Source organism: Astatotilapia calliptera, chromosome 22 (assembly GCF_964374335.1).
Source record: "Astatotilapia calliptera chromosome 22, fAstCal68.1, whole genome shotgun sequence".
In the NCBI taxonomy this organism is placed as follows: Eukaryota; Metazoa; Chordata; class Actinopteri; order Cichliformes; family Cichlidae; genus Astatotilapia; species Astatotilapia calliptera.
In genome coordinates this window covers 11,062,127-11,083,299 of record NC_137442.1, presented here as the reverse complement: position 1 = coordinate 11,083,299, position 21,173 = coordinate 11,062,127, and the positions used below count along the sequence as shown (strand labels likewise).

Genomic DNA, 21,173 nt, shown 5'->3' with positions numbered 1-21,173 from the left:
CTGTTGTAGTATTCTATTGTTGGTCATTCTCCTTGTGTGTAATGTCTTAAAGAATGTTTTTTGTTACTCTTGTGAAAGCTGCAGTCAGTTGAACAAAAAGACTGTTTAAAAAAAAGTATTTTAAGCACAAGATTAAGAAATTCGGAGACGCAGGGCTAATTGAACTCTGCCTGGAATGTTGTTCTTCTTTCTTATCCTAGGGTCAGATCGTATATCTAATCAGGTGTTGTCAAGGTCAGATTGTTTATTCCCATCTGATTAGAGTTCTGTGAGACTGCCTCTAGGCCGAAGCTGCAGAGATAAGATGCGCTGTCGGTAAGATGCGTTGTTAGCAGGACCGGTTAATAAGGCAGATGGATTCGGCTGCATGCTGTTTCTGCTGTGTGCGTTGTCAGGTGCACAGCCAGCCACTGTGCTGTATCAGTGTCCTCCGAAGGCTCTTTTACTCTACATGCTTGGACTGGTGTGCTATTGTTAGTCTCCGCCTGTGCGATATCCGCACATATTCTGTCCCTGTGTTTTAGGACTGTAAACAGCATTGCCAAATTCAGAGAGTGAGCTTGAACTTCCTAATAAGTGTTCCTGCCCATCTTGTTCATTTTGTTAATTAGCCCTTGTGGCGTTGGAGTGCAGCATATTGTTGATTAATCAACCGAGCTTGTAATTACGCCGGGTTTGGAATGTGAGCGTGGTTTGGAGGCTGGTTCCGTTGCAGGGCGTTCAGCTTGAGGTAAACATCTTATTAACCGTGTCGGAGTACCTTGGCCAAGGCGGAGCAATGCGGTTTTATTTAGCTGGAGACGAATGTGCTGTTATCCATATTATGAAAATGGCCTCATAAAAGAACTGGTGCTTGATTAAGTTTATGGCCATTATGGTTCTGAGGTGGTCGAGCTAATGGAAAAAGACTTCAGTAGCTGTGTGGAGACAGCAAGAGAGATGATTTTTTTATAAAGTAAAAAGCCATTTGTTCAGCAAAGACCAAAGTGTGTGTGTGTACCTGCTTATATATGCATACAGTGTGTGGGAGTGTAAAGAGCACCTCAATTTCAAAGGGCAACTAGTACGTAAGGACAGAAAATGGAACATGGATCACATCCCAAGCCTTTAATGCAGGTCTGTCAAAGGAGGAAGCCCTTCACAGACTGAGTGATGTGACTACAGACAGGCAAACCCCTCATACTCAGTGACTCCTAATCAGGTTTTACGTTTTGAAAAAGCTATAGAAATGCTTTTGTTTTCCAGGTACTCCGATTTATTATGCCACAGAAAAATACCAAGAACATAAAGTACAAAGAAACATACACAAAAGCCATTTTCACCAATGCTCCATAGCCCTTCTATACACATTCCCTGATAAAAGTGCAACTGAAAAGGCATTGTGTTTACTTTTATTGCACAAAAGGACGAGAGCACAATGGTAAACAGATAAACAGATTCATCCGCATTATACTCCTGACTCAACTTCAGGTCTTTACAAATGAGCACAGACAGCATGCTACTACAAAGTTAGTGAGGTACCCAGAGTCACGTTAAGGCCAAGTAGACCCCAACCCAACAGCCAGAGCGAAAATTGAACAATTAACAAAAGCTGTAATGAGCAGTCAAGCTTGTAACATTGTAGCCTCCATCTCTACTTGAGGAACCTTAAACTGTGCTCCCCTGTTCTTTATAGAGAGTACCCTTCCCCACAAGCCACTCTTGTTCACTCTCTTTCTAATTGTACTGTCAGGAACTTCTAACTGGGACCTTTAGAGTGTGAGATGTTGCTCTGAGCATCCCACAGTCTGACCTTGAAGTGAATATCCTGGGATAACCTCTGCTGGGAAGATTGTGCCATTTTGTTAATACACATTTGAATGCTGTAGACCAGCAAGATGCCCAAACTACTGCTTATATAGATGTTCTCACACTGACTGATCATTTACTATAGGTAATGATCAGCATTATCAGGCTGCTACTCACCTTCTTCAATACTATGAAAGCAGTACTTGGTGTTAAGGGTGTACTTAGTTTTACATAACTGTATAGAGTCCTCTAAAAACTCTTTTTTTATATGATGTGAAAGCATCCTGACCAAAACAAACATTGTATAGATACACACTTACTCTACTGCTGCGTGTTACATTTAAAAACGGTCATCCTCAGAAAAAGCTCTAACCTGCTTCTGCTGACACTGTGAACTTAACTCAGCGCTTTCCAGCCTAGGGGGCTTTATAACCCTACACAGTCTACATGCAAAGCACCCTAAGGAGCTAATATGACTCATTCCTTGAATTGGCCTCCGTAGTCTGTGAAATATGCAAGTATTAAGGGATCACAAGTAGAAACTAGTTTCATTTCAAGGATCACACACGAAAAACAGGCGGTAACCACTGTAATAACACAAACAACGCAGTGCAATGATCCTCTAGTCCTCGGTCACGCTGTCACATCTCTCAGGCCTGTAATAACAGGGTCCAGCGTTTAATTTTAGCTCGACTGAGCCTTTCACCTCACCACAAGATTTGTGTTTTCTTCAGAACACTTTATTTTGCTGAACTAATATATCGCCAGCAGCAGGCCAGCAACAACATGCGCGCCAGATGTGCATTTAAGTATAGTCTTGACATATGCTTACATACAACCACAAAAACTCGCTGAAATCACTTGTATTTGTGAAGAGCAATCCCCCAGGATGCGTCTCAGGCTGTGGTGAGCTTTCATCATTCAGGTGGACTGTCTAACTGTATCATCTGGGAAGGGATGGAGATCTCATTTTACCCAGAATTTTGCCCATCTAGTGTCAATTTTCAAGCTGCACTATGTCTGCTCAAATCATTTCAGACATAATAATGCTGCTTTTGCTTCTTTGACAGTGGCAATGACTCTGCCATACAGAGAATGACTGTAATGGTAGTGGATTTCATTTCGAGCATTTACAATGTCAGTTGTGCTCAGCACTGGTGATGTGGCCAGAAAACATCAGATTGAACAAATAAGGAAAAAGCCAATCTGTCACAGAATGACAGAAACCTCTTTTATAAAAATATCCCTTCTGGTGGGAGAGAAACGCAAATTGACAAATGCTGAATTTCTAGCAGAAGGCCATCATCGGCAACATCCATTTCAGAACAAGTCAGTTTTCATTTTCTATCAAAGCCTGTATAACCACAGTTGAATAAGCTGCTGTGCAAACACAATTCATAGGAGACATGGGATGACAAATTTCAATTCCATTTCCTGAATGACTTAATCGTGTTGTTCTCTGAAAAACTGCAGCAGGTAGAGGCAGTTTAGGGACACCCATAAGGCCATCAGGGAGAGAGATTGAGGGCAGGAAGAATAGGGACTGGGTCCAGCCATCGCCCATAGAATATCGATCTCAGAGCTGAGCTCTCCATCTTGTTGTTTTCTCCTTCCTCTGTTATTATCTACTATTCATTTGCAGATTTCGACTAAATATTTCCACGTCCTCCAAATATTATTGCACTTATCAGGCAGGTTTGCTTCCAAATTAAATTACCGTCAATAGATTGTTAAATCGTTTGAAGCTTTAATCCTTAGGAGTACTTCACAGTGGCTGCTATTTCTAATTCCATTAATTCCATTTAAAAACTGCCAAAAAACTGACACTTCTCTCATTTTGTACCGGCACTTTGATTACCTGAAATGGTCTTTTCTAACCTTTGTGATTATTATGTTTTGTTTTTACGGTGTAAAATGAAACAGCAGTAAACAGTGAAGCTAATATCAATGGGATGAAAATATATGGAGTAATCCTACATGGGAGTGTCATGGGTGCATTGTGCCGTAAATCTTTGGTGCTTATAAAGGGATGTTCAGGGCAGGGTTAGGAGTGGTGGACTCCCTCACTTACAATGTGATAATTATGTACAGGGTAATAAAACAGAATGACTATTAATGGAAAATAATAAACTTTAACTGGTATCAAAATTGGGGGTTGGATTGCACAAATACGAGACACTTGATTAAATGCAGAATTGCTATTATTGGCCCCTGATTCTCTGTAGCATAAATTCAACAGGGTTCCAGAAACCTTGACATGATGACACCAAACAATTGCAGATTTGTTAGCTGAACATTTATGATGCCACTGTCCTGATCCATCATATTCCAATGGTACTCTACTAGATTGCAATCAAGTGACTGTGGAGGCCATTTGAGTACAGTGAACTCTTCTTCAATGTTGAACCAGTTTGAGATAATTTGAGTTTTGTGACATTGGTGTGTTATCCTGCTGGAAACAGCCATCAGAGGATGGCCACACTAGCAGTTTGGCCAATCTTGTCTGGCATCAACAAGGCATTTTCACCATGAGAGCTGTTGCTCACTGGATATTTTCTCTGGATTTTTTGGACAATTCTTTGTAAACTGTGGAGATGGTTGTGTGGGGAAAATCCCAGTAGATCAGCTGTTTCTGAAATACTTGCACCTACCCATCTGACTCCAAAAGTCTCTATTCTGATGCTCAGTTTGAACTTCAGCAGGTCGTTTTGATCATATCTGCCTAAATGCATTGAGTTGGTGCCATGTGACTGGCTAATTAGATATTTGTGTTAATAACAGATGTACCCAAGAAAGCTGTCAGTGAGTGTTAGATTCAGTCAGAGTATGCTAGAAGCGTGTTTAGAAAGGCAAAGTAAGGCGAACTTACTTGGTATCAAACTGGTTTGCCTTGTTCTTCGTACATGAACCATAACCTTCATATTTCATTGTTCCAGTCCTGTTTTTTTCACCTCACTGTAACACAATTTCATTGTTTGCTCAGGACATTGTAATGAACCTGCCTAGAAATGTCTTTGCACTTAAGGCAAGGGGATGATCAAAGAACCGTTGGCCTTACTGAGTGTATTCCTCGTTTCTGTGATTCCGAGTTTTTCATGCCTGTCGTCATCCCTCTTTAGAGAATGAATAATTGCACATTTAAAAAGGAGCAAAAAACATGTATTGTTTAAGTGAAACCCTCCAGTGAATTTGGGTAAAGTGGGAAAAAGAGAGGACAGGGAAAGTAAAAAAGAAAAACAGACTTGATGAATAAACTGAGGTAAGGAGGTGTAGATGGAAAATAAATCACCAAGGGTTGAATTGTAGAGCTCAGAATTCTGCTTTCACCTTTTCTTGAACCCTATCTTTCCACGTTAAGGTCCCTCTATTCAATGAGCCTTGTGGCTTTTTTTTTTCCAGTGCTAGTCACCCAACCACAATGATCCATCACCAATCCATGACAGAGGGACTGTCACCACTTAAAGCCACTTACTTGTGTTTATGTGTGCAGCTTTATGTCTGCATCCTCCAGCTTATTTGCAGTAGAAAGCTGCTATGAGAGCTGGTCAGGCCCAGGCATGCATGCATTCATCATTATTGCTTATTGTTAATAGCCGCTCTTTGACATTGTACAGTTTGTCCTTGGATACAAAAGTGCACGGCAGAGCTCAAGAGGCTCCCACATACTTGGATATCTTGTAACAATAAATTCTTTGACTGTTCAATTCGCTTATTATCCTCCACCAGTCTGATACCTGAAACCTAACCGTCTCAGATATTCGCCTGATATTTCTCCTTGTATTGTAATTTTGAAATCAATTCAAATTCGAGATGGTGTCTTGGTGTCTTATTGTGAAATTTATTTTGTTCATCCAGCACAAATGCAGAGAGACTTGGTGCACTAAAATCAATATCCTTATGGGACTGTTATTTTTGTAAGACTCCTGCAGAGGTCGGGCAAAAGCAATGGCGTCCTTATGCGAAGTGGCTTGGCATTAGATTAGATAAGGCAACGGAATAAATTTTTCATGCCCATCATCATTACCATCATTATAACGATACCTTCCATCACTTTTCTATTACACCTTCCCGCCATCACTATCAATTATCCCTGGAACCACAAATCACCAGGACAGAGCTCATTTCTCACCAAAGTGTATCCTGAATAAAACTGAGGCCTAATTGCGCTCGTTGGTGGCAGGGGACATAAAGCGTGGAAAAAATAAAGAAAGGAAAATCAATGCCTTAACTAAAGAAGCCAGTGAATTATTGATGAGGGGCATGTAATGGGATCCCAAGTGTCTGTTTCTCCTTAGCTTGGACTGCTTGCATTTCAGTTGTGGCCAAAGTAGAAACACGGGAGGTGACATAAACCACCCACTAACATCTCCACAGGCAGATTAGCTGACCCGAATTACCTGGGGGTGCTGTGGCTCACACTCATGGCAGTGGTGCACACACACAAGTCCTATATGCAAGTCTTATGCGTACAGATGTAACAGTTAACCTGCATACACGCTTTCAAGCATTTAAAGTTACTTTAATCAAAGTCAGACTTTCAAGAATTTGTTGCCTCTGCTGTTTAATTTTGACAAGCACAACAATAAAGTCATATTTTATGGTGGTACTAAACTGAAAATGTTTTCTCAGACCACTGCTTAGATGTTTTTAGTATTGCGCTGTTTAGCATTCCACACCATGTTGTAGCAAAGAGAACCACAGCTTAGTGTACTGATTGGGCAACTGACCATATAAAGAATCTTAGTTAACATTATTAATATACTGCACTGTGCAAAAGTCTTGAGTCACTCCCCATTTCTTAATTTTTTTGGACAAGTGGAGGACAATAGAAGGAGCCGCACCGCTAAAAACCAGAAACAACAACAAAGTATTTACAGCAGATGAAAAACTGAGAGCATTGTCCTTAAGAAATAAGAAAAAATCCACCAAATACCTGACACGTGACATCTGGTTGATTCATTTCACCGACGCCTCGTCTGAAAGGGTTTCAGGATGGAGGTACAGCCGTCTGTAAAACACGGTGGAGGCGATGTCATGGGTTGGGCATCTTGTCAAAATTGATGTTATTATGAACACAGAAAAGTACCATTAAATTTTAACCCACCATTCACTACCATCTGGAAAGCAACATGTTTTTCAGCAGTACAGTGATCCCAAATACACTGCCCAGTTAGTAATAATAATGCTGCTGTCCAGAGCCCAGACATGAATATTGCTGCTGCTTGCATGCTTTGAATGTCCTTCAAGAAGCCCGTAATACTATTCCTAAAGACTACTTAAAGAAATTATAGGAGAATAAAGGTGGTAATACTAAATACTGACTGTTTCCTTGCAAATTATAAAGAAATGAAGCTTAAATTAAGACTTTTCCTCTCTAAATCTGAACATTTTTTAATAGATTTTTTAATAGAAAGTGACACCGGAATCTAGTGCATGTTTATTTGACTGCAATGAGGGCTTTAACCTCGATTGTTTCGTAATAATTGGGAACAAAAGATGTCGATGATGAAAATTGCAGTGACATTTCAAATTGATGCTTTTGTTTGCCCAAAAGCTATTACATTAGCAAAAAATACACAAGCAGTAACATCGAGTGCTCGCTTTCGCAAAGTGAAAACAGCAAATGCTGAACATTTTTGCTTGATGAAAGACTCGAGCTATCAGTTGATTAATTTTCTGTCATCTGAACTACTCATTCAGCAAAAACAATATACCAAATAACTTTAGTTGTGACATTCAAAGCTCTTCTTAACACAGAGGTCTGTGTGATCTGTCGCGCAGTCACATATTTCTCTCATGGCAGAGCGCAAATTTCAGTTTATCGTTGAATAAACTGCAGAAGCCTTGAATTTATTGAAGCCTTGAGATATTTAGTAAATGCTAGAACCAAAGGAACAATTACTGCCAAAATGTTTGATTTCTTTCACACTTTTCACCCAGTAACATACATACTAATTAGAATTTTAACTATGCGCAGCAATTCACATGCAAAACTCCATTCCTGCTGTATTTCAGTTTGAGGAATGAAAACCTGCATTGTTTACCCACACCGTCATTGTGCTGCTTGTTTTTGCTGCCAGAGGAGAAGGCAGGCTAGCTTCTCCTTAGCTGGAGAAGAGGCAGAAAGGAGGAATGTGAATGAGAGGTAGAGAGAGGGTGGCCAGGTGAGGCCTGAAAGCTGCCTTTGTGTGGCAGCTGGCAGAAAGAACACTGACCTTCACTGTGAGGTGTGTTCTCCACACAGACACACACTGTAGGTACTGTACAAGTTTGGAGGAGTTATGAGGGGATGTTTGGCAAAAAAAAATAAAATACCGCTGCAAATTTACAAAAAGCCTTCGCTCAGTCCGTCCACGGTGAATGGACGTCTCAGAGCCATAAAGCGGTTATGTTTTCCTGCTGTGTTTCCACATCTCAGTTTTAGATGCTAAACGCCGTCTTATTTTCTCCTTCACTGCACCTCAACTGTATCTGCTTCAGTTCAACTGGAGCTTGAAGAGCTCGATAGCATCAAGCCCAGTCAGCTGCTCCCAGTTTCTCATGCTATCACAGAAAGACTATTCCAGAAGTGAGCGCACATCATAGTACAAATGAGCCTGTAAATAGCCATCCCTTTTTATAGGAGTGTGGGAGCCGGAGAGGGATGAAGGTAGACTTGACGAAAAGATGATTTGATGTGTGGCTGATCTCGGTTGGATGCCTTTTTGAAAGTGCGCTGAGTTAACTTTTCCCAATTTTCTCCTTATGAGCTCCAGCCGAAGAAGGATTTTGACAGCTTAAAACCCTCCGCTGGCCGTGAAACATTACCCAGCTGTGGTACTTGAGTGCTATTTGATTATATGTGTGTTTGTGTGTATTAAATGTGATCGGGGGGTTGCAGATTACATATGACTAACCGAAATGAAAAGCTATACCCACTGGGCTATGAAAAGTGTTAGTTACGGCATCTGCTGAGACAGCAGTTAAACAACTATAACCCAGTGTGTTTCTCAGTGCTGGTTGCAGAGCTGTGATGCTGCTCTGTGTACTGATGTGTATTCTTGTTTGTTTACTTCTCCCCAGGAGGGCCCCTGCAGACAGCAGTTGTGCCAGGCACTATGAGGCAGCAAGCTTGGCCTGCGAGAGCGGAGAAATCACCCTTCATCACTCTCGGCCGGGCTGGACAGCGGAAGAAATGTACAAAGCAGCAGCGCGTGCTACAGCAGAGGCGGGCTAATACACACATCTGAGCGTACAGTTGAAAGCAAATGGGAAAGCCAGAAAGAGACTGAAAGAGGGGAGTCAGTAACTTAGACTGTGTCCTTTCTAAATGGCAAAGTGGACTGGGCCACATTCAGAGGCAGCGATGTCCTTGTTAACACATTGTCCTCCATTAGAAGCTCCTTGTTAGAAGTTGCAAGTTAGTCCCAAACCCCTGTGAGGCTACAGAGCTGAGGGGACAACAAAAGTAAAAACAGAGGACGAAAGCGAGACAGAGCAGGGAAAAAGGAGACTGTCACAGGCCCTCATGCAGGCGCGTAAGAAGTATGTTCTGCTGGGCTTGTGTGCGTGCTGCTGGCTGGTCCTCTTTTACTGGGGTGGAGGAGTCCAGCTGCGTCTACTCCGCCTGCTGACACGCCACCGGGGTGATGTGATGCGCCCCTGGCCCAACTGGACCGACAGAGCCTTTTTGCCCCGCTATGCCCACTTGGATGAACTTCAGACAGACCCTGGGATGGCAGAGTCACCCCGCCAGCGGCGCCAGGCATGGTCTGCCATTTATAAAGACAGCCGCTGTCGCATGGAGACCTGTTTTGACTTCTCTCGGTGTCGCCGTAGAGGAAGGGAAGGGTTCAGAGTGTACATATATCCATCGGAGAAAAACGACCGCGTGTCGGAAAGCTACAGGAAGATCCTAACATCTATAGCCGAGTCACGGTACTACACCTCAGACCCCCGTGAGGCATGTCTGTTCGTGCTTGGTATAGACACCTTAGACAGGGACCAGCTATCAGGACAGTTTGTGCCCAATGTGGATGAACGTATCCGTGGTTACCCATTGTGGAATGACGGGCGGAACCATCTGATTTTCAACCTGTACTCAGGCACGTGGCCTAACTACACAGAGGACCTGGGCTTCAACATTGGCCAGGCCATCTTAGCCAAAGCCAGCCTCAACACAGAACATTTCAGGCCGGGCTTTGATGTCTCCATCCCTCTCTTCTCAAAGGATCACCCGCAGAAGGGTGGAGAGCGGGGCTGGCTGGTGAGGAACACAGTTCCACCACGAAGGAAGTACCTGCTGATGTTCAAAGGGAAGCGCTATCTAACGGGCATCGGCTCAGACACAAGAAATGCGCTTCATCACATTCACAATGGCAAGGACATTGTGTCGTTGACAACATGCCGCCACGGGAAGGACTGGGAGAAGCACAAAGACGCCCGCTGCGACCATGACAACCTGGAATACGAAAGGTAAGATGGGCCACAGTGAATGTATGAGTCAATGTGGCATTATATAAGGATTCATAAGAAATGGTGGAAAGGTTTATATTTTTTATTAAGAAATACACAATGGGGTTGTTCTGCTTGCCTTCCCGTTTGAACTTTACATGCTGTTTTATTGGTCTTTTAGATGTAGCTGATTTTCTACAAGCTGTGTCAGGGGTAGCTTTCGTGTCCCACTGGTTATTTTTGTCTCTCTTTTATTGCTGCACACTTTTTGACTGCCTGACCTTATGATATTTGGCAGTTGCATCCTAGATCAAAGATTTTAGACACTAACTCACGTCTCTGGAAATTTAGATTCCGGTCACAACTTCCAGCGATCCTTTTTATTCTTAAATTATATTAGTCCTATTAAAGGGTGATTGTAATGTGGCTAACTTGTGGTAACTGACCTTGAGCACCCTTACTATTTAGGGTTTCAAATATATTACAGTGTGATAGATGGGCAAATTAGGGAATTCAGCCAAAGTGCACATGCAGTTATTTCCACTTTGTGTTTTGTGTTTAATAATACAAGTCCAGGAAAAAGCATAGCTGCAGCTAATGAATTACAACTGGAACTGCTGTGTGAAACGAACCAAAGCAAAGGTCAGCGCAAAGAATGGCTTTCCGAAATCTGTTAATAATAAACTGCTGTTGGGTTTAAGGGTGCTATTTTTCTTTTGTTCAGACCGTCCATGTTTTTCACGGCAAGATGTTCTTGCTCGTGTTGCACCGAGAATGCTTGTCACTGTTACTTAAGTCAAGACAAAGAGGTGGGGAGGATAAAACGCATTGAGAAATGAGCTTACAGCAACACCTAAAGGGCTTTATTGCTAAAACAATATTAATGTCGGGATGTGACATGTGAAAACAGGTTGAACAATGTCACAACTAACAAATTATATATTTCCACTGAGGTCCTGTGTGCTGTTTGAAGCTCTTCACCCAGTGGTTTTTCGCCCATTGTCGATTTAATAATGAAAAGCTTTTGGAGACACACCCATCGGCTTTGTACATTTCGCAGCAGCAGCTTGGTAAACATGTCTTTTCCTCCCTGTGCCTCCCCCCTTGCTCATTTTTCCAGTCAATTAGAACCATGTGCCTCGGAGCTGATCACTACCTTTCATCGTGCGTTTCATACAGTTGTGCACTGTGAAACATCAGCATAAGCTGTTCACACCTCAGTCACATGCAAACCTTTTTTTTTTTCATTTTTGCTGGGTGTTCAGCTTTTGATTCAGTTATAAAAAAAACCCCAAAAAAATCAAATGACTCAAAACAGGTTTATCTGCCAACGGTTGCCTTACAGCAGACACACAGGTCAACATCAACCAGACATTCAGGTTTTGGTTTACAGGAAGAATAATTAGTGCTCCCGAGCACAAAAAGCCTGAAATCCAGCATCAACACTTCTTTTTTCTGTTTACTGTAAAGAAAACGTTACACCCTGGTAATTGTTATGGACGTATTAAATGTGGAGTAGCTTTAGACCCCAGTGGCTGTTTCCATGCTTCTTAATTTGCTTTTTTTAATCAACTTTTAATAGCTTTTTTCATTAAGCAGGAGTAAATGTAATCATTTTGTATGGAGCAATCAAATATATGTTCAGTAATGTAATTCTATGACTATAGTCTACTTTTTTGTGCAATTTCTATTATCTTTTATTATTCTTTGCAGTAGCATTTACATAGAGATGAACAACACGGGCGTCTCTTTTTCGCTTCCCACTTGCTGAACTTACACTTTGCAATAAAAGTCTCTGCAGCTGAAGTGCTGACAGAGCTTCTCATTATAAAGTCAGTGCCTGACATACCATGGTATTCTGATGGTGCAGAACATTTGGAGAAAGGAGATGATGGATTCCTGCAAAGAGCAGGAAAAGAATTAGAGGTAGAAGTTCGAGTCACACCAGACTGTCAAAGCATGGCTGTATTGGGGATAACAGAATAAAACTGCAAAGCAAATTTTGGAGGGCCTATTAACATGTCAGTATACTAATATAATGAATATGGAAAGTTGTGGTGGCACACTATACAATATAATATAATTTGCTTCAAATTCCATAGTCTGTTGGTTGATCTGATCCAGGAACATGCTTTAGACTATACCGTAGGCTTGTTTACATTGGAGGCATGGGGATGGAGCTCTGTAAGACTTATGAATGAATTCATTTATTCCACTCAGCCCACTACTTAAACACCGGGTGGGGAGGTGGGAGGGTTATGAGGAGGTAGAGAGGATAGTGGGGGATGAGAGGCAGTTCCAATGTAAATCTGTGGTAGAGCAACGGCTCTGAGGGTGCAAGGGTGCGAACGGGGGAGGCAAATGGAGACAGCCGTCATTTGTACAAAAAAAGTTTTAAAAAAGCTGATTTAAAAAGAAACCTTTTCTCCTTTTGTATGAATTCTCTCTCTGTGGTGAATTAGAGATGAGAGGGGATGGGAGCAAGGGGAAGGTGCTGGATCATCTCTCTTGTTGCATCCTTTGAATTTCCCTCTGGGGGAAAGAAAAAGGGGGATTTCTGCAGGGAGAACATGAGAACCGTGGTGGCCGTTGAATTAAGACGTGTCAAAGAAACAGGAGAAGGAGAGAAAAACTGCAGGAGCAAGATTTAGATCGCGTAGCAACACATCCTCGTTACTCCATCTGTCTGCAGTTACATAGTTTGCTTCTTTATTTTTGATCAAAAATGCAAGTGAAAAACGACTGCTCTGCTCCTAATAGGCCGTGTCACTGAGAAAGCATGCTTCTTTGTTTGTGACTGTCACTGCTATACACGGCGTGCATGAGCTTGTGTTCGCGTTTGAGACCGCGTCTTGGTTAATGAGGCTCTTAGAAGGTAGCACCAGGTTAATGATCGCCTGCATCTGGTACACCAGCAGATTAGCCTTGAGAGACCTGGACAATCAGTGACATAAGCAACCCATGGGGGAGAAAAGGGAGGAGGAGGGGAAGGAGGAGGAACTAGGAAAGGGGGGGGGGGGGGGGGACTCAGATGGAGCGAACAGTTGAGCGTCATGACATAATTTTTCTGCCCCAATAAAAATCCCCCTCCCCCCCTTTTTTTTATTAGAACATGATAGGAATGCAAAAAGGTTTCCTTCTGGGTAAACACTGGCTCCTCGTTTTGTTTTAACAGTAAAAATATATGAAGTTTTATAAGGAAGAAATGCTATATGGGTGATGAGATTACATTCACTAATGTATCTCTTGCCTTTAATTGCTAAACAGCTTTCAGTATAAAGTCATAGCTGGTGGATATAAAGGAAAAAATTAACTTTTTAGTCTATGAGTCTATAGAATACATATTTTTTACTGAAGAGTCTGAATGTTAGCAATTTGGTGCACAGCATGCGTAAATGGTAATAACATCGCAACTGAGGTAATAATATAAAAGCTGCGAATATCAAAGGTCCTACACTTTGAAGGTCCTAAACTGTGATACACTTGCACAGCTCATAGGCTCAGTTTCCAAATTGGAAAGCAATATTTTTACACGTAAACACGTTCATGCATACATTACATCTTTTTTTAATTAACCCCTTAACACAAGTAGCTTAATTTGTGTTAAGGTAATTGTGTTCCTCACTGACTCACAGTAGTTTACACCAAGAGGATTAAGCCTACAGACAGTCTGTGAAATTTGTCTTGAACATAATATCACCAACTCAAAATTATTTTGACCCTCGGCTCGGCCCATAGATTTAGCAAAAAAATATAAAAAATATCTTGTTGCCATCTCTAGAGGATAGATTTAGTTTTGTTTGCTGAGGTTTAAAAGGTTAATAATTTCATTTCTGTTTACACTTTAGAACAAAAAAGAAAGAAGAAAAAAATCAACACTATCGTCAAGGATGTTTTTTCAGCATCAGAAGTTGAAATTATACCTTTTCATACAAATGTCTGAAGTTTATCCTCAGTATACCTCGCCATATCCACTGTGTGTAACACCAATAGAAGTTTTACCTGTTTTACTCTGTCTTTATGCTCCTAAAATGTAAGTAAGTCAGTAAATGTTATTTATATAGCACATTTAAAATTAAACTGCTTTACAATAAAAAATAAATGAAACACACAAGGCTTTCGATACATTCATGCTAAATACTTTTGTACTTTATATATAATATAACAAAGCAACAACCTTTCCTTCAGCCACCGTACCAGACAGCAGCCAGTTCAAAAGCATTATTAATAAAAGCTATGTGTCCAGCTTAGATTTAAAGACGGTTTGCTCTAAAATGTTAGGTTATATTGCGTTTTTGTTGAGTTTTGTATAAGTGTTGCACTTCTGGCTTAAGGGAAAATTGGTATCTCCGTGGAAGTCCTCAAAGTACTTTTTTTTCATTAAGGGTTTGTTAAATACCTTTGTCGCTGCCAATTCTATTAACACAAAGTCACTCGTTAAAAGTGCAGAACAATTGGTAAATTGGACCCAAAGAATCCCATTAAAATGTGCCATAGGGAAAAGGCAATCTGAATAGGAACAGAAGGTGCCTGGAAATATTTTTGGTCCGATTTTACTGGTGTGGAACTTTGAGTGTGTGTGTGAGAGAGAGAGAGCATACATGGATTATGGATGATAGGGAGGGAATACAGAATAAAATAGAAAAGAGACAAGTTGGAGATAGGACACAGTGGTACCCAAGGCATAAGAGTAGCAAGATAGAAAGGAAGAAAAGAAAAATGCCATGTGATAAAGATTATAAAAAAAAAAGTTGGAGGGGGGGAGAGAGACTGGGTGATACCGCAGGCAAGTTGAGGAAAAAGCGAGTATCAAACAGGGCAGGAGGGAGGGTGGCAAAGTGGGAGAGAAAGACGGGGAAGAGGAAGAGGGAATTGGAATAGCGGCGATAGTTGAAGCAAGGGAGAAGCAGCGCTGCAGCCTAATGGCCTAGTTTCCCTCGCTTTATAGAATTCTCTAAGAAAGGGTTGGGAAACGTGCATTGTACAGTGAATGTAAATGAGCAAGAGTGCGAAAAATCGAGAGAGAGGGGAGAAAGAAAGGGAGAGAAACGTACAAAAGGTGCCGCCAAAAACACTGAGTTCTAAACTTCCAGCTAAGAAGTGTGTTTGTGAAGTGGTGGCTTAACCAAAGATGGATAACACAGGAGGAGGATGAGATTTCAGTCGCTCAAATGCTGTGCATCACTGTTAGTTTTAACTGCGGTTGGTTTATATAAGTTCTTGAGTTGGAAACCGATGGTGATTATTGATGACCTCCCTTGAAGGAGGCTGAGGTTGTTGAAGGCGAAAGAGCTAGCACTCAGACTTTAAAACCTGGGTGAGAGTTCAGAATGAATGTAGCATACTAATCGGGCAAAACAGAACTGAAGGAATTTGCTACCCTAAAGTTAGAAGGAAAAGCTGCAGCAATGCTCCCAAGCCTGTGTGATTCGAAACGGATAGGTGCAATCTGTTCAGCTGTCATGTGCTTGCAAATGGGTAAGAATTCCTAAACTACGAAGGGTTTCGGTGCAGTTGATGAAAAGTGAATCAAGGCTGGAAAGGAAGGTGGTGCTGTTGTTACCTGCTGGCAAACATTGAAAAAAATATAGCAGCGTAGTTACTACTTCCGCACAAGCGCAATCTAAATTAATATGTGGGTGGGAACATGCATAATTATGTGTGTGTGTGCCTGGATCTGTAAATGCAATATGAGAAAGTGCAGTTTAAGATTTTGGCAAACTGAATAAGAAATGCTGCAGCCCACTGCAATTAGGGCCTGTGAAATTGTACCTCTGGAGATGCTGTGGTTTGTGTGTGCGTGTGTGGTTTGTGTGGCCCATATCTGCTGTCTCTGTTTAAAATACTTGGAAATGAGACGCAGCCTTGATTCTCTGGCACTTCTACACTCCATCCTCCGTTCTTTTCCTCCTCTCAGGCTCATGTCTTTCTAATCCCACACATCGGTCCTCTCCCCTCAGTGCTTTCAACAAGTCTTGTCATATATATATTAAATTAGACAGTGCCTCAAAGGTTGTATCCAGGGCTTAAGATTAACCTGCTGGCTCACCCACAAACTTACTGGTTTTAAGTTTGCTTTAAATCCATTATAATCAGTACTTTCACAGTGGATCAGATGGCTGTGAAATGTGGAAAAGACCTGAAGAATAAAGTCAGAACAATCTATCCCAATATGTCAATACTGGGCAATAAGTGAATAATTAATATGGCTGATAGATTAAGACAGGCGAAACACCCTTCAACCATGTTATGAGTGTAGACGTTGCATACTTTGTCCACCGGCGAGCACTCTGCAACTTGTCAACATATGTTTGGAAATCTAAAATGAGATGCATATACGAGCAATAAAACACAAATAAAACACATAATTCTTTAATACCATTGTCATAGTGTCTTAGTAAGGGATCATAAACACCAACATATTTGTTTATGTTTCATCTGTCTAAAAGAAAGGAAAACTATCGGCAAATATCACCAAATATCGGTGCTGGTTTTAAAAATGTGCTTCCAGACAAGTTAGCATCTGTTAGCAAAGTTAGCAAAATGCTGGTTTTTCTTTAGCTATCAGAGGTTGCCATAGGGTCACCAACCAGTCTCTAGCCCTGTGTGACTGAGACCGAACTAATGAAACTATGTAGTTCCTCTAAGCTCCACCAAGTTTTAATGTCTTTATTAATGTTATTTTCTTGGTTTGATTACAAGTTTCAGGTTTCAATTCAAGCTCATTGTGTCTGAAAGGAGTGTTGTGTCATCTCATCATTATAAAAAGCCCCAAAAGCTCTGATTAATTATCTAGTTAACATAACCTGGCAGCTTAACAGACAGAATTGCGTAATTGCAGTTGGTGGAGACCAAAGTGGAACTAAAAGAAGTATGAAGGAGGCTGGTCTAGCCTCAATACTGGTTTTAAGTATGAAGATAATGACACCTTTTGGATTTTTTCTTTAACCTTGGTGTCTTTCAGGTTAAAAAAAAAGTGAATTTCTTTCAATTTTGTCATGCAGCACACAGTTTTCTGTTTTTTTCTGTAGCATATATTGTGATCTCACTTCCAGGAATTATTGTGGACCGATAACACTTGGCCAAGGAGTAATTTGTAAGCTTGATTTGACTCTCAATTCTTAGTATTTAGATGGTTATTATTGGTTTTAGCCAAAAATGTGCAGGAGGGAGGCACATTTGTAAGGTCACAAATCAATCCAAGTTCACTTTATCTAGTGGAAATGATGTCTTTGACTGTATTTCTTACTTGGAAAAAGATTTTTTTTGGCAGTGGTCTTTGAAAGTTTCCAATCGCTGCTCATCTGGACTGATGAACAACTTTTATTCCACATAGAATTGAATTACATTTTGTATTTCTGATAAAGGATAAGCCAGTTGCAACCTGCTTATCATTTGCCTTTAAATGTTTGCGTTCCAGTCTTTATGCGGCCATTGTTTTCTCAACCGCTGTACTCAAAGCCTCAAACCTCCCACTTCCTAAACGCTATTATTTCCATTTTAATTTTTACTAAACCTGCTTCTTCAGTTGTTTAGAATAGCTTGTAATTTATCCGTCCTGTCAGAGGGCATTCATTGTAGCTAAAGCTTGTTGTTTGCACTGTCACCCAAGCAAAACCATCGACGCTGGAGCCACAGCCGTACATGAGTCAGCTCAGGTCTCAGCAGCTTTGTGCTGCATCAGGTCTGGAAAACTCCAATAGCAACCCCCCCCCCCCAAAGAAAAGGTAGACACATCTGCTCCACACAGGCTTTACTTAACTTTTAAGAGGTCTTAAGTTGAATCCCCACATTAAAAACAACAGCAAATCTAATTTCACACAGACAGCACATACACATGTAAGGATTTTACAGCTTACTGTAATCATTCTTTCTCCCCCTAACTCACACCTTTTTTTGCATGTATCCTCTACACGACCCCTTCACTTTTTTCCCTCATTATATTTCCTTCCTTTTCTCATTTTTTCAGACTGTACTGTATACAGTCCTGCAGTTGACTGCAGGCCTCCTTCCATCTTTCTGAGCTCCGGTATGCATAATTTATGAAAAGACCCAGCTTCTCCATGAAGGCAAACTTTTTTGACAGCACAGCTGTGTGTTTAGTGTTGCACACGATTGTCCTGCATGCAATTGTGCTAATCACATGCTGCATACAACCCGGACGAACAGTACCCGCTTTTGCTTCTGACTTGCTAATCTATGCATTCCAGTTTTGACACCATGCTCTCCCGAACTCCATGCACGTTTTGATAAACTCTTTTTTCACCCTGCAAAAAGTAACAAAGGGAAATGTATTTATTCAATACACACTTCAAGAAGTTACAAAGTTTTGACCAATGTCTGCATATCTGTCTGTGCACCTTTTTCAGTCTCCTACATCCATCATGGATTGATTTTTGTATTTCAGCTAAGGTCCCTCGTGAATGGTTTATCAGTGGTATATAAATCATTTAGGTTTCCTTTTTCCAGTTTTCAAACCTACTGACTTAAAATGTAACATAACTGTTAGTGTGCATAAGGAAGATGATTATCAGAGTTTTTTTTATTGTTGCACAAAGGAGACTAACTTCCCCCCTGTTTGAATCCTTGTTCTTTGCAAGATAACATGCTGCACTTAATGGACAGGCACAGGAGAGGATTTCTCCTTCTCATCTAACTTTGTAACATCGGCAGAATATGCATGGTTTATAAACTGGAGAGCTTTACACCATAGCAGCATACATTTCTCCAATACTCATAAAGTATGTCAGTGCCCATAAAGCACTGATAAACGTTTTATTTACCATCAGTCAAACAAATTCTAGTGGTGTTGTAGTGGAGAGTAGTCTTTTATGGTAACATTGTTAGAATAAGGTCCAAGACATATGAGATACAACTAAATGCTTAGGTAACATTAATAGTTTTGTAACACTCCAGCTCCTCTGTATCTAATTTTAAACTAAAACATTTCACCTGTCAGTAGAGGCACCTGATCATAAATCATAAAGTGTAGTCACATTGTCATATTTTGTAGCAAATATTATCCAGGTGCTTCGAACTGGATCACCTTACCTGTAAAATCCTCTGTCTGCGGTTTGACCTCGCTGCGTTCACACGTGTGAAAACAGCGACGGTTTAAAAATAATTCGGTTTTCTTCTGATAGCCTTCAGCAGTTTGGAAGCAGTAGTATTTTTTCTGAGGTCACGCGGTTACAAACTATGTCTAAACAAATCTTGACAGAGTTCATCTCAGTTTATTCCAAAGGAGCTCAGGATCTTTAATACACACTGTATAAGGAGGGGGCTTATCCAGAGCCCGTCTCAACGATGGCTCTGTTTCGCACTGATAATACGGGAGATTTGGCTTAAAGTTATAACTTTAGTTATGACTTGAGTAGTGAATCTAATTTTTCAGTAGAAATAATTCAGAGCAGAAGGCTAACCAAAGTCATATTTAATAAGATTCTTCTTTGGGGAACTGATTATAGCTTGGGGATGAAACATTTGCCCGATGGCATATTACATCTGAATTTATTGTGCAGTTTATGTTGGGAGTCAAATTGTATGCAGAAACACTTTTTTTTAAACCTTTTAAACATGACTTTAGGTTCCACAAAAACTAGAAAAAAAGCTTTGAGATGAATGTGTCGAGGTTTATAATGTCATTGGTCGTTTTTTTAATAGCAGATTTAGTGTATAAAGATTTGAGCTTGCTTTGGCCTTGAAAATGTTCTTTCCTGTCAACCTCTGCCAGTGAGTAAACTCATTCAGCTTTTCCGCTCTCAGCTCTTCGTTCTTCAGTCGTAGCAAAGCTATACAACTCCAGTAAGTGCGAGTGGGTGGTTCCACTCTGTCAGGTGCATATCAGGTTTCTCAAGAAAGACCGTTTGGCCCAGGGGCTCTCTCATTGGTGTGGATGTCCTCTTAATGGGTGCCCATTCAGTGCCCTAATCGAGCCCTTTATCAACCCAGGCTAACGCCGTGGCGATCATAGCAGAAAAAGCCTGGAGCGACTGTGCTCGCTTTGTCCAGGCCAACTGGAGCGTAAAAGCTTTGACAATGACAATGCAGTTGGGAGAGAGAAAGAGAAGGAGAGAAATGTGGAGGGAGACATTTCTCATTCCTTATGCAGTTAAGGAGCCAGCCTCCAGCTCAGAGGCCCGATTTTCACATGTTTACTCGTTCTTAATAGCATCTATTTGACCTTTGACCCCAAGCAGCACAATCTGTGAGCATTTGTAGCTTAGTCATTATCAAGAGAAGGGAGGTATGTGATTGCTGATACATCTCAGTCTTTCTTTCTTTTGGTCATCAAAATTGTGAGGCGTCAAGGGAAAAATTTTAAGGGAAGGCACATTTCTGTATGGCTGACTCGTTTAAACCACCTGACCTCAACAGAAACAAAGAATGCTGAAATTGTTCAGGTTTCAAAGTTCAAACCATTAATGTGAAAAGAAGCCAGCAGGCATATCATTACAAAAACGACACGCAGCACTCAGACCAGATTTCGCTGCAATTAGGCTGTCCCAAACACATTTTGAAGAATTTTTTTTCCCAAGCACTTTCTCAGAGGATGCCCAAATTGCCTGAGATATCTGCCGTAAAATTAGGTCAGAAAATATTGTGTAGTGTAAGTTTGCAATAAGATGAAAAAGCTTTTTAATAACCGCTTCTTTTTTGCCCTCTTTGATGTAGAATGAAGGGCTCTGATTGGCTGGTCTTCAGATGAATGACTGATACACAGTGATAATCCCGACCACTGGAGGGTTCAAAGGACTCGCTAATATATGCGGCACTATCAACATTAACATGATCTGTGTATCTCATTTTTTAATAACGCGGTGGTGGTATTGGGGTTGAACAGGGATTTGGATGGAGGGCTACCCAAGCACCCTCTAATATGTTTTTATGCAAACTATTTGATAACCTTCAGTGTAATTACTTGATATTTCACTTACGCGCCATTCTTTTAT

At 41.0% G+C, this 21,173-nt stretch overlaps 1 protein-coding gene across 2 annotated transcripts in view; it reads left to right on the top strand.

The window, feature by feature from the left end:
• ext1c (exostoses (multiple) 1c) overlaps window positions 1–21,173 on the top strand; it is an 84,265-nt gene that overhangs the window by 2,315 nt on the left and 60,777 nt on the right. For both annotated transcript variants that reach the window (XM_026157439.2, XM_026157440.2), the window contains exon 2: window positions 8,851–10,242. In XM_026157439.2, coding sequence (XP_026013224.1) covers window positions 9,296–10,242 — 947 coding nt within the window. In that variant the 5' untranslated portion in view covers window positions 8,851–9,295. The remainder of the gene's footprint in view (window positions 1–8,850; window positions 10,243–21,173) is intronic.